Source organism: Platalea leucorodia, assembly GCF_965183815.1.
Source record: "Platalea leucorodia genome assembly, chromosome: 5".
Lineage (NCBI taxonomy): Eukaryota > Metazoa > Chordata > Aves > Pelecaniformes > Threskiornithidae > Platalea > Platalea leucorodia.
In genome coordinates this window covers 18,489,639-18,503,157 of record NC_138827.1, presented here as the reverse complement: position 1 = coordinate 18,503,157, position 13,519 = coordinate 18,489,639, and the positions used below count along the sequence as shown (strand labels likewise).

Genomic DNA, 13,519 nt, shown 5'->3' with positions numbered 1-13,519 from the left:
GCATCAACTTTGAGATGGAGAAAATCAGTATTGAAGTGAGGAGGAGGAGATGGAACTGTATCGGTCATGTCTTGAGGAAAAAAACAACGGAAGACTGCGCTGTGGCCCTCGGGTACTCCAGAGCACGCAGCCGCAGACCGATCGAAGTGGAAGAACGATGTTCGCGCCTTGTGTGCCTCCTGGCACTGAGAGAATTCAGATCAGATCAGATTGTATATCCAGCATCCCTTTTCTCCTCCACCACTTTTAGGGTGACTGTTACGAGTATCCATCAACTCAGGCTGCATGTGTTAACAAAAGCAGTCTGACACTGCAGGTATTACCAGAGGTAGAGCTGCAGCATGCTTTGACAACGAGCAGCCAAACAATACCAGTATTCTTTCCACCCTCCATATACACTAACATACTACAGACAAACCACCACTCTAAAAAGTTTCCACACACCAAATTCCGTCTTTTAAGATTTTCTAATAACAGAGAGAAAGCACTAGTTATTTCTTTTTTAAAATAATTGCTTCTGATGTGTTAAGATATGAAAAAAAAAAACCTAAAAATGTTACTTCTGGCACCCCTCTTTCAGTTGCACTGCAAGACAAATCACAAACTATCAAACGCAACATGGCTATTCTGCATTTTATCATAGTTTTATCATCTGGCTGCAAGACTCATTGAGGACTCTCTTACTGCAAGAAGCAATCTTGCATTGCATTAGGTATCAAAAATTATTTCACAGACAACTAAGAGGTTAGCCACCTAACTACAGAAAACAATTACATATGGCCAGTTTCATTTGAAGCAATCCCTTGGCTACTTTGCAAATTTGAGGTAACGATCAACATGCAGTGATATCTGTGCACTATAAAAGTGATACATGAGTCAGTTTTGCCCATCACTGTCTGGCACCCTGAGTGTTTGTAACCAAACTGGAGCTGGTAACACTGATCCTCAGTTCGAGCTAATTTGGAATAGTCCAATTTTTAATCTGTAAACAATACAAGAAGCATGTAGGTCTGAATCAGTCTAGAAAAAGTAGCTTCTATAGATCACAGTTCATTTTTTGTAGAATACACAATTCATTTACAGTTGACTTCCATACAAAGAAGAGTCAGTGATTCGCTGTTCAGGAAGACAGTATTTCCTTTCTTGAAGTACCATCGAGAATAAGAGACATCTAATCCAACGGAAAAGGCCAAGTACCATATCTTCCTCCCATGGCCAGGAAGAGTCATGTCCACAGCCCTTCTCCTCTCACCACCTCATTGCCTGCGTGCATAACGCACAGCTACCCTGCACAAGTGCTGCTGGGCTGACAGCTCCCAGAAGCGCCAGTTCAACACACGTTCTACGAGCAGTTCTCTGCCCACCTTGTCCCAGGATCACCCCAGGAAAAAGCACCACAAGCAGGCTGTGGAACGGGAATTCCTGTCACCTTCCCATGACATCCTCTTTCCCAAAGGCTACTTAGATCCAAGAAGGGAGCAATTTGTGATCCAGAGTAACTGTTCTGAAGCAGAAACCTATTCCGGTTGCTATCCTTCCTGGGGTCCTGTGTCCCCAGGTCTACCCAGCACTGGGTGTGCACATCTGAATGTGAGATGGGATGAGCTGCAAGACCTTAGCAAGAGATGATACCTGGGGAACACGCTGTTGCTGTCAGACACAGTCAACCAGCCTGAAACTTGCCCCTGCTAGGCTGTGGAGCCCCAGGGAGATAGCACAGCTCCCGCTTGACTGCCAGCTGAATTAATTGTTCTAGCAAGCCAAACAAGGTCTATGGGCACAGTTAAACACCTCTGATGCAGTAAGCATATCAACACTGCAGGATGGTACGTTATCTAGGATTGTCTATGGGAACAAAAGGTTATTTACAGGATTTCTAATAACATCAGAAGAATTCTAAGAGTTAAGAAAGCCACTAGCGCCTTGTTTTGTATAACAAATTTCAGCGTGTCACATGCAAAAACTACATTAACTGAAAAATCATTCAGCTTTTAGAAGAAAGCTATAGCACTTTAAAGAGCAAGAATGCAAAATAGTAATTTCACAGGAAAAAAAACCCTAACTCATCAATCCTGGTACAACTAAATCAACAAGACTAAATTTTATTTTTAGAATATAGATGCTAAACAACTAACATACCAATATCTCTGGAATATTCTACCCATAGCATAATTTTTTTTTTGTTTCCACACAGAAACAACAAAATCCTAAATTATGACACTGTGATCATTCTATTTTCATGTATTTAAGAAGAACAGATTTTAGACTATAAAACCAGCTTAGAACACATTAAAAAAACCACAAACAAAACCCCCTAAGTTTAGCATCAGGACCCTTCTCAACCCCTGAAAAAAAAAAATTACCCACCTATAGCTCATAACAGGTTTTTAAAAGAGTATTAGATTACCATTATAATGTTAAATCTCAGTGACTGGAAAGCAAACCCAACCCATTGTACCATTAAATAACAACAGTAAAGCCCTTACTACCCATGTTCATCATTGAAAACTGAATCTTTCAAGGAAAGTAGTCCTATTACCACTGCCCTCTTACATAAACATGAAATACAAATTCAGATTTGCCTATTAAGTCATCACAGTCTAAAGCAGAACTCCTGAATCTCCATCTCTGACAGCTGAAAGTGCAAGTTTCCTTTATTCTCTCTAACACATTAATACATGACCCTCTCAACAGACAGCAAACAATAGTATTTATGCATCAGATTCCAACACCCATTAGAACATGTATCAAACAAGCTACATTTTTAATGCTACTCCTTGAGAAACAGAAGCGTTACGTAGTATTTCCCATTTATCATCATAGACTTTAATAGCTACCTATTCCTGCTAAGTACTCAACACTTTATATCATCTTCTGTGCACAAACTACCAGCAGCTTCATGCTACTTTACAGAACCTAACAAGAAACAACACAGGAACCCAGCTTCATAGTAACAAGAGAAAGACAGAAAATTAACAACTTCTTTTGCTGGGCTTTTCCCTACATCTGGGTAGATTTACTCCATTGACCTCATATGGCAAAAGTGCTTGTAGCAGCACACTTGGTCCATCAGCTGGCCATATGAAAAGCAATGACTGAGAATTCTGATTCATAACATAAATATATCAACAGGCTTCTATTATATCCCCTATCAGCCATCCAACTTTCACTAAAACACATGTACAAGGAATTTCCTTTTCCTCCTATATAATTGGATTAGCTTGCTCAAGGTTAAATGGTCTTAGCAGAAATGTAAACCTTATTTTTCAATTTAGATCAATTGAAAATAAAATCCCTACACCATACGAAATTCACATTTGAGACTGGAGCAAAGGCCTTCAGTTTAAATAGCTCAACTTGAAAGGTGCTTTATTTTCAAGTGAGACCAAATGAAAATAGATCTTGATCTCAGGAGAGACTGCGTATTTGATGGCTCTGAGAACATACAAGTAGAAGCTGCTCTTATCTGCATAATTTTAAATAGACTGTGTCAGATAAATATTTACTATTTTTTATACCAAAATAATTTTTTCTCCAATTTTATGTACCTCACTCAGCACAATTCCTGGTTGTACAAGGGGCGGGGGGGGGGGAACTACCAAAATGCTTTACTCAATTAAGCCATTTTAAAAAAGTACTTCTTAATCTTCTAGGACAGGTACCACTTTGGCAAGACAGAAAGTGCTTTGTGATTCTGGGTGATTTTCGATACGAAGTCTTTCACTTCATTACTATCACATTCACATGCCATTAAACAAAGAGCAGCTACATTCTTACTTCTACAGTCAGCATTCATTACTACTTCTTTGTCCTAAGTTTTGACAGTGTTAATTTTATTTTTGTATGGCTCGATTTGTTATTTGGCTTGTGAACTGGAAAAAAGCTGTAATGCTCAAAATGTAAACATTTCAGGTAATATTTACATGAAATCATCTTTTACTTATTACTTCAATTCTTGAAAAGAGTTCTATTAATCTTTAATTTTAAAAGCTCCAGCTTGGCATTGTAAAAATATCTGTGCTGAAACAGACCTATTTAACCTCTATTCTTACATTACAGAAGAGGAGAATCAGGTATACCTGTATTTTCCCCGGAAAACATACTGAGGGTGCAATAATTAACATTTATGCAGCATGCTATCTTTGCTGTTATAATATACAAAACGGAACATGTTATGCCACAATAAAATTACAATTCTAGTCACCTCACTGAGGCAATTACCGTTACGAGAAGAATTCTGACACAAATTAAGATCTAAGACATAGCACTGCATTATTATGATTTGAACTCAATATTTATCTCTGAGTGTAAGCGTATATTACTGGCACAGGGCAAATTTCAACACCAAAATAAAACAGGTCATCATTAATGCCAGTTACCCAGCATTCACCAAAACTGAACTACCTATGCAAGGGAATTGCATTCGTTGGGTTTCCACATTCTTCAAGCTAAGCTAACAGTTAGAAATGCCTCTCCACAAATGCTGCTAAAGATGCCAGCACTATTACAGAGGCTCACATACAGTGCTTGATAGTCAAGCAGACACCTTCAGACCACATTAAAGTCACACTGCCCCACAAGATGGTGCTAGCACATTTTTAAAGACACTGCTACCATCACCAATAAATGCTTTTAGAAGCCTCGAGGCTGTGAAGGGATTCTCCCAAAGGTATTGCACGTTAGGTGTCCTTTGAAGCACTTCAAACACTGCAGGCTGCACTGGGGTTACGGTGTCATTGCCATGGCCCTCCATGCTGAACACATCAAGGGACCAAGCACTGCACTGGTCCCAGCCAACAGCGGGCAGGGGGGTCACGCAGGGGAAGCGTCCTTGCCACTGGACAAAGGAGACCAGTTAAACAACTAGCCCACCTCTTAGTGGCCTTGTGTTACTAACTGAAGGTAAAAAGATATTTATCAGTCTGTTTGTCAAAAGAACATGCATCATTCAGCCTATTTATTGACAGCAGGATGCAGGAGACACTGACAGCACACCTGCTACTGAATCCCCAACCATTGACTTCTGTGTTAAGTATTGATGAATTTTTACCTTTTACCCATTTACTACATGGAGTAAACATAAAAGTAAGAATTAGAAGTGATTATACACAGTGGCTTTTGAAGCTACTCTAAAATTTCCAGTGACAAATATATAAAATACATTTTGGGGGAAATAGATAAATAAATCCTTTCCACCATTTGCTTTTCTTCTAGTTATAAATTAACTTGCAATGCTACAGGTGGAACACTGCCAGGCAAGTGATACATTTAAGTATCTGGAATTGAAAGATCTTTTACAATTCTGCAAAGACAGGAAACATGTATGCATGCATGCACTACATATTCAACCTATGTCTGATATTCTACACAGACTTTCAAGCATATTGCTGAGATTAAGTTTTGATAATTTTTCTGTATTTGGACCTACAAATTCCCTAATCCTTAATTTTTTTTAAAATTATGCAATTACATACAACTGCCAATAAAAATTACTTCTCAGATTTTATAAAAGAACAATAGCTAGCTTTTCTACTAAACCATCATTATACAAGAATCAATTATAAAATGTGTATTTTGATTAAAAATGGATCCTCCAATTCTTTTATCAATGCTTCCCACAAAATAGCATACTACACCAAAAAGAGCACTCTTCAAGTTTACAGAATGGAAACAGTACTTTGAATTTAACAAAAAAAACCCCAACAAAACCCACCAGTGCCTTAAATGGAAACACTTTGGCAACTAAAACCACTCAGCATATTACACAGGAGCAAAGCAAGCCTCAGGCACCGATAACAAAACAAAACCACTTATTTACAGATGTCGTGTGTGTGTTAATTCTTTCCAGCTATTAACGTATAGAAGAGGTGCTGCCAAGCTAAAAACTGAAACAATTACTTCAATGAATAATTAATTAGTAGATGTGCATCAGCTACTCTCTTTTTTTGCTTTTAAATACCTCATTCTTTAAATTATCACCCTAAAAGTGAAGTAATAGAATTTTAACTACCACGTCTACCATTACCAATTACTTGGAATACACTCATCTTTCCCATTTTGCTAATACAGAAGCTGGCTCAACAGAACTATGTTCTAAGCTACAAGCACTATAAATACGCCATAGTTCTGGAGTAATGTTTGTGTTACAGTTTTGCCCCGAAGTTTCATCCAAGATGTTCACTGCTACACAAGTATACAAAAGACAAATCTCTTTCCCAAGAAGTTTATCATCTAAATACACAAGACTTCAGTAGCAGCAATAAACAATCCCTATCTTCATTTAACAAATGGGGAACCAAAGAAAATAGATTAAACTGCTTCTCCATGATCACACTGGTCATATAGGATATCTGTAATGGATGCACAAACGCAAATGACTGCGAAGTCCAGCACCTTAACCATAAGACCACCCATACTCCAGACTGCTTCAGTTTTATTAATGCAGAGTCAAGAAGTATACTGCACAATGGGTTTGCTCTAAGACTACAAAAAGAAAAGGTAAATGAAAGTTACCTTACGGGGACAACCTGACAATTACGCATGACCTGAAAAAGTGTGTGTAGAGGAGAAAGGAATGCATAATTTTGCCTAAGCGTCTCTAAAGGTCTTGAAAAATATGAACAAAATGCTGTCGCTTTGCAATAAATTCTTCCGATTTGACAGCAGAAGTCTTCCCATAAGAAGTTTATCAGCAAAAAACCCACACCCCCCAAAAACCCAACAGAAAATCAAGTGCTTAAATATCAACAGAAATGACTACATTACTCGCTGTTTCTCTATGCCACTATCATTGAGCCATCTCATTTTTTTTTCTACAGCAAATAAGGAAAGTGTCATGGAAATACACTGGTTATTCTAACATGGAAGAGTAAAAAAAAAAAAATAAAAAAAAATTGTACAGTAGTAACTTAGTAGAATACATGGATGAAACCTAGAGGTATACATGGTTTTAGGTTAAAAGTTTGCTCTCCCAGAACACAGACAGTCTGCAAACAATGCAGACAGAATCTCGAGAGCAGAAACACAGGTGAATGAAAGCAGCATGTGACTCTTCCCTATAATTTGCTTATGAAGTAAGAGTCAAACTTCTGTGTTTGGAAAAAAAAAAAAAAAAAGCATATTTCAGATATTTACCTTCTCTCAGTTCCACATAAATGAGGCAGGAAAGCCCTGTTTACCAAACAGAATTAAAAAGTTATTTCTTAAATCAGAAGAACTAAATTGTGATTTATTTTTTTTTACTGCTCCCCATTTTAACCAAATTTAACTCTTACATTTCTCCAGTTAATAATGGACAGTTCTTGCTCAGCGGTAGACTGAACAGGTGACATTTAACTTGTAACATTATGCAACAGTACAGTGTGCAATAGATTTATTTGAATTACTGTCACAAATCATGCACTATGCTTATTTTTGAGACCAGGAGTATTTGCATAGGACTAAGCATATATGCATTTTAAGGACAACGCAGACCAAACGAAGATTCTTTTCCAAAAAGCCAAACAAGCCAAATTGCTAATCATGAGTTTAAAACAGTAATCACTCCAACTGGATAAGCAAGCTGTAGTAAAAGCTATAATACTTATCCCATCGCAAACCCACAGTCTAGGCCAATATTCCCAGTAAGATAAAAAAGAATATTTGCTACCCATTAATTTATAAGCATAAACTCCAAAGGTGACTTCAGAATATACATGAAACAACGCCAACGTCCCATGGAGTTTACAGTCTCTACATACACTATGCCATTTTAGATTAAGAAAAACTGTAGCATAGGTCTATTTACCTTTCCCAGGAAAAGATATTTGCTCTTTTACAATTTGACTAGGTCACTGCAAATTTAATAAGATTGTAAATAATGACATTAGAGAAAGAATGAGGGCTATCTGTTGAGTTCTACAATAGTAAAACAATTAATCAGGCCTATCCAGAGTAAGCATGCCACAGTTTTATCAGGTTATGTGATCACATGATGAAAACTCCCTCACTAAACATAAACCAGTTAGAATACAGGTTCTGAAAACAACTGGTATCTTAATGTTAACTTAAAACCAGTTCTGAATCTTTTAAATGAATGAAACATATACCTCTGTGTCAGAAAACACGGAGACCCACTCCATATCAGAATTTACTCAGTGAACCTTGTTCTGTCCCCAACCCCCACGAAGCACTGAGTTTAGGCAGTTCTAGAGTTTACTTTCACTTCTCGTCGCTATTGGTCTGCCAGGCCTGCCAGCATGACAAGAGATCTCTCTTAGGGTCATAAAAATGTGAAGATCTACTGACTTACTAAGACTTGCACCAGAATATTGGTTTGAACTTAGCACTCTGTCCACCTAAATAATACAGTTCTGAAATCGCTTCTGGCATCAAGTATGCACTGAGTGCTTTCTGCAGAATGCCAATGATTTACCTTTTTTTTTTTTTTTTTTTTTTTTTTTACACAGCATTTTGGTACCTTTTGTGGACAGGTTACTTAAAGAGCTGCAATTTGAAATCACTCTCTTCAAGTAAAGTCCATTTAACAGTGACCTTGACATTGTATTTGAAAGCAATATGCTAAGAGTATCTTAAAGATTCCATATATTTCAGCAACAAAATGGGAAAAATTATTCATGTTTAAGCATCTTACAAAAAAAAAATAAAAAGAAGACACACACTGACAGCAGGGGAAAGCCAATCAATTTTCACAGTGTAATCATAAATCAATCCGGAAGTTGGAGACTGATTAGGCATGGTAAATAAGAAAAAAAGCAAGGTACCAGAAATTAATATTCTATCAGTTATATTCAGGGTTTCAGCATATTTCAAATGGCCGTAGTAGAAGTCCTCTTAAAAGTTTGGTAGCAAAAGTCCCTTTAAGGTCTCATTGAAAAAGAAGACAAAAAGAAAGTAGGAAAAAAGTCAAAACCAAAGAATGTAAACAACAGAAAGAGGTAGCTATTTGCAAGAAAGTCACTGTACTAAAAATAAACGGTGCAGAAGAAATAACTTCTTAAATACAAAAGTGATGTATATGACTGGCACAGAATTTTTAATTCAGCATAACTCTTAATTCAGCATAACTTAGCTCTTTACTCTTGAGCTAAGTGATGTAAAAAGGCAACTGCCCATTCTACAAAGTTCCCAAATAAAAACTACATGCTAATGGGAAATTCACCACCTTTAACTCTTCATGGAAAAAGAGACAAAAACCTAATAGTTATATGGCAATATAGAGTTTATTTGAGTTCAAAGCAAGTTTCTTGCCAAAACCAACTATTTCTTGCCTCCCAACAATATTTGCCTGAACTGTACAGGAAACAAACAAACAAACCCATCATTTATTTTTTTAGTTATTGTTAGGTATTATAATTTAGGAGAGAAAAGTAAGTTATTTTTCTCTTTAAAAACCCACCCTATTAAAGAAATTCTATTATAGAACCTGATATTGTTATTACGCAAAAGAAATCACGCTAAAAAGGTGTTTAGTCTATAGAATGAACTAAAATTGCTGAGATTTCTCTATGCCATAGAGAACATTTTCAAATTCAGGGTTTTTTTTATCCTTACAATTAACATGAGATTAAAGCTCCAGATAAAGCCCACAATGATTTCTAGCCCAAGGCCAACTCTTGTTCTGAACTGTAGGAGTGAATTTAAATGAGTATCTTACCTGCTTAGTTTTCTTTCGACTTCTTTGGTAGCTTTAGCTTCCAATTCTCTGGAACAGAAAGTGGTGTTGGTTTCCATGTCAACAGTAATGCAGCACAAAGCAAAAAATAAAACTGGAGTGGGGTTAAGATACACACTGAGCTCCATATGTTGGTATCTCAGGAGGAAACGGGGAGACCACAGATTGCCAAGTAATCAAATGATATGTTTACCCAGGGACAGCGAGGCAAGTGGAGCATAACCAACACCAGCTATCCTTCGCTACTACACAACCTCTACTTAATCGTTTAAAGTACTTTAAGGAAAACAATTCTGCTGCATCACCTCAGCTCGAGAATTTACTTAAAATACAGCAGCGAGAGAGCCCTCCCTGCCCTACCGGCCTGCAAAGACCGGCGGCTGCAAAGGGCTGCCAGCTCCGCAGGAGCAAACAATAACGAGCGCAGAAGGTCAAAGCTCAGCTCCGCAGGGAAAAACACGGCTTTTGGGCAAACGCCGCGGCCCCTCCGGGGCCCGGCCCCCTCCGCCGTCCCGCCGGCTCCCGCCCGGGCGGGCACCGCTCCCGCGGGGAGCCCGCCCGCCGCCGCGCCGCAGCCCGCGCCCGCGGCCCCCTCCGCCGCAGCCGCCGCCAGCCCGGGCCGCGGCTCCCCCCCGCCGCGGCAAGGCCGCCCCGGGGCGCGGAGGGGCTCCCCCCCGCCGCCCGGCCCCTCCCCCGCCCGCGGCGGCCGGGCCCCCGCTGGCGCCTCAGCTCGGCGGCGCCCGCCCTTCTCGCCGCCCGGCCCCGCCCGCTACCTCATGTATGTAAAGTGCTCGGAGTCCGGCCCGGCGTGGCTGCGGCCCGGGCCCGGCGCTGGCGCGGCGGCTCTAGGCGGCCTGGGCCCGACACTGCGGAGCGGGAGGGCCCGGCAGCTGCTGCTGCAGCACCGCCGCCATTTCCTGCCTCCTAACCCGGCCGGGTCCGGCCGCGCCGCACAGGAAGGGAAACCCCGCCCCGGGCAGCACTTCCGGGTCGCCGCGCTCCCCCAACATGGCGCCGCAGCAACCGCCCTAGCAACGGGGTGGGGGAGGCGAAGCGCCGTCGCCCTGACATTGAGGGCGACCCCACCGAAGGCCGAGCCCGCTCGCAAGGCGGGCGGCCGCCCCGCCAGCCCCGCGGGGCATTCCCCTGGCCCGAGCCCCCTCCCCAGGCGGGTGGCACCGGGCAGGGACAGGCACCGACCTTGCCTCGGGGGAGCCTCCGCTGCGGGGCCTGACCTCACCCGCAGGCGAGGGGTGCGAGGCCTGCCCCCCGCCCCGGAGCGGAGGGTGTGCTGTCTGCGCTGCAGGAGCTCATCCTTCCAATTCAGGGGCTTCTGTGCGTCCAGCCCCCGCCGCCCTGCAGGGGCACGGCCCCATCACCCTGGGGAGGGCTGCCACGGGGACGGGGTGATGTTTTGTCGTGCACTGTTGCCACTAGCCAGGTGATCGCTTTTGGATTTAGTGTATCACTGTAGTTCTTATCCTGAAAATATGCACATAATTCCAAGCGCGATCTCATGAAACATGGTACAGAAGAGGACAGTCCTTTCCCCGAGCAATACAGGAGGAGGCACAGACAGGAACGTAGCATACGCTTCCAAATGTTATTTTCCCCTATGCGGTGCAGCTCTTTCAGCTCCTAGGCACTGCTGGCATGCTCAGCTCTGTTCTGAACTTTGGGGTGTCAATAACTCTACCAAAACTGGTGAAAAGAACTGTTAATGTCTAAATAACCACCATAGAGTAAGATAGGCCTTTCTTTTATCCTTCCACTGACTTTATTAGGTTGACAGAGGGAACTGAAAAGTATCTAGCACTTGCAGACCTAGCTGGAAATTGATTTATGTGAACACAAAGCTTAATCCAAAAAGTACACAGAGATATTCTAACTTCGAATACATAAAATGAAGAGGAAAGAATATACAAGCCACGCTCTCCGTTACTGTACTTGACTTCAGTAAAAATATCCCAGAAATTAGTTTAGAAAAAACAAACTAGTCAAAGGGCTGACAGGGAATAATGGGAGAGAATTAAGAACAGTAGTGTCACGAAAGAGTGAAGCTGAGAACAGACAAAAAATCACAGTAAACAGATCTGCATTCTTACAGGCACTTCCCTGTGGAGAAGGTGGAGCTGGCATTGCCATGAGGTCTTCATAGCCCAAACACCGCAAACGTGAGAACTGGAAAATTCCTCAAAATGAAAGTGAAATGATTTCATTTGCATCGTCCAAGTCCACAGAATAAATAATGGCAAGGAAGGATTTTTTAATAATTTAAGTTTAGTTAGAGCAATGTAAAGTGTTACTACTGGCATAAATAAAAAACATTGAATAAGAAGCTTGCTTACAATACTAATTTTAAACTCCTGAGTCCATTTAACATACCTGCATTTGAAAACATTGTGGCTAATTTCTACTTCCAATTTCCAATGCCTACAGGATAAAATTAGTCAGATGCAGATGCAAACTGTATAACAAAAGAGTGAATACAGATAATAGGTTTCTGCTTAGAAAATTTGAATAGGGACAGAATTAGTGCCATACCAGGTATGCTGAGGATGTATCATACTTGTAGCTACATCTCTGCAAAACAATCTTGAAAAAAATTATTGAGCTATATTAGTTTTTGATATATGCTGTCTGGTCGCAGGGCTGGGTTACTTGGGCACACAGTAAAGCCGTCAGTGAGATGGCTGCTGACTGGCATTCCTGCACTGAGTTCTAAAGCACCAGTTGAAGATACCCCAGCAGTCTGCACAGCTGCTGTTGGAGGGAATAGTTGTCATTGTATGTGCCTACGGTACTGTTCAGGAATTTAATTTTCTTCTCAACTCCCTTCCGCTGTTCACATGGAAATAAGCATCGTCCTGTCTGCCCTATTGTAAGAGCTACTGAGAAAAGTGGTTTTGTTGGCATAGGGAAGTTCTTGTTCTCTTTTTGCATCCAGCTTGCACATTATCACAAACATTTACCAGCGCAGTTTCAGTTGGCCTTTACCATTCTTATTAATGCTAGTGAAAAAATGAATGCTATTTTATTCACCTGTAAAATAAATGGATGCCCTGGATAAATGAGCAATTGTCTCTGGAAATCTGCTGCAATGTCAACGGTCTTTCTGCCAGCACGAATGGAGTAAAGTATTTTTCAGCTGAAGAAGATCCTACATTATTAAAGATGAGCATTTATGACAATGCAGCATACCAGTAAGGGTATTTTTGTCCTCTTCTTAGAGGCTTAATGATGCAGCTTGCATTGCTGTGAGCTGAACATGCACATGCATAAAGAGATTGTACTATTTTCCACATACTTAAAAGGGCACTGACAATTTGAAATCGGTTTCTCAGCTTCTATTAGTAACTTGTAAGTTAATTTTGGTCTTGTTTATTTGTCTTGGTATGAAAAAGTTTGGATTGTCATGTAACAGTGTGTAACTGAAAGCCATTATTTCCTAACGTCCGATTCAGCTTCCTGTAACTGTTTCATTCACAGCAGTCCTGTTTTATCTGTCTTTAAAGGGACTACACTTGATGTAGGAGGACTGCTGTTAAGTCTGTCCTCAGTTACGAAGGCTAATAAATGCATTATGTGCTCCTGTTATGTCATTTTTTTAACTGTATTACGCCACTGTCAATAAAATTCATAGTCAAGGTCTGTAGCTTTCTTTATTATTTTAGATTGTTCTCTAATTTTATTTATGCACATGCTCCTAGCGACTAGACCGCTGCAGAGATTGCTTCCATTCTGCCTTGTAAATACTACAGCTGGTTATACATTGTCAGCAAATCTGCTGCATTAACTAACCCCCTATTACTTATCCCGTCATCTTCTCGCATCAACATCGTGATC

At 40.7% G+C, this 13,519-nt stretch overlaps 1 protein-coding gene across 4 annotated transcripts in view; it reads right to left on the bottom strand.

Moving 5' to 3' along the window:
- TNRC6A (trinucleotide repeat containing adaptor 6A) overlaps positions 1-10,596 on the bottom strand; it is a 54,798-nt gene extending 44,202 nt beyond the window's left edge. Inside the window, exons 1-3 of one of the 4 annotated variants that reach the window (XM_082314676.1) lie at positions 10,447-10,596; positions 9,656-9,703; positions 7,135-7,170 (exon numbers count right to left, since the gene is read on the bottom strand). In XM_082314676.1, coding sequence (XP_082170802.1) covers positions 7,135-7,170; positions 9,656-9,703; positions 10,447-10,451 — 89 coding nt within the window. In that variant the 5' untranslated portion in view covers positions 10,452-10,596. Of the gene's footprint in view, positions 1-7,134; positions 7,171-9,655; positions 10,076-10,446 lie in introns of those variants that run through there. The other 3 variants (XM_082314677.1, XM_082314675.1, XM_082314674.1) reach the window with 3 other exon arrangements.
- Between the last annotated feature and the right edge of the window lie 2,923 nt (positions 10,597-13,519).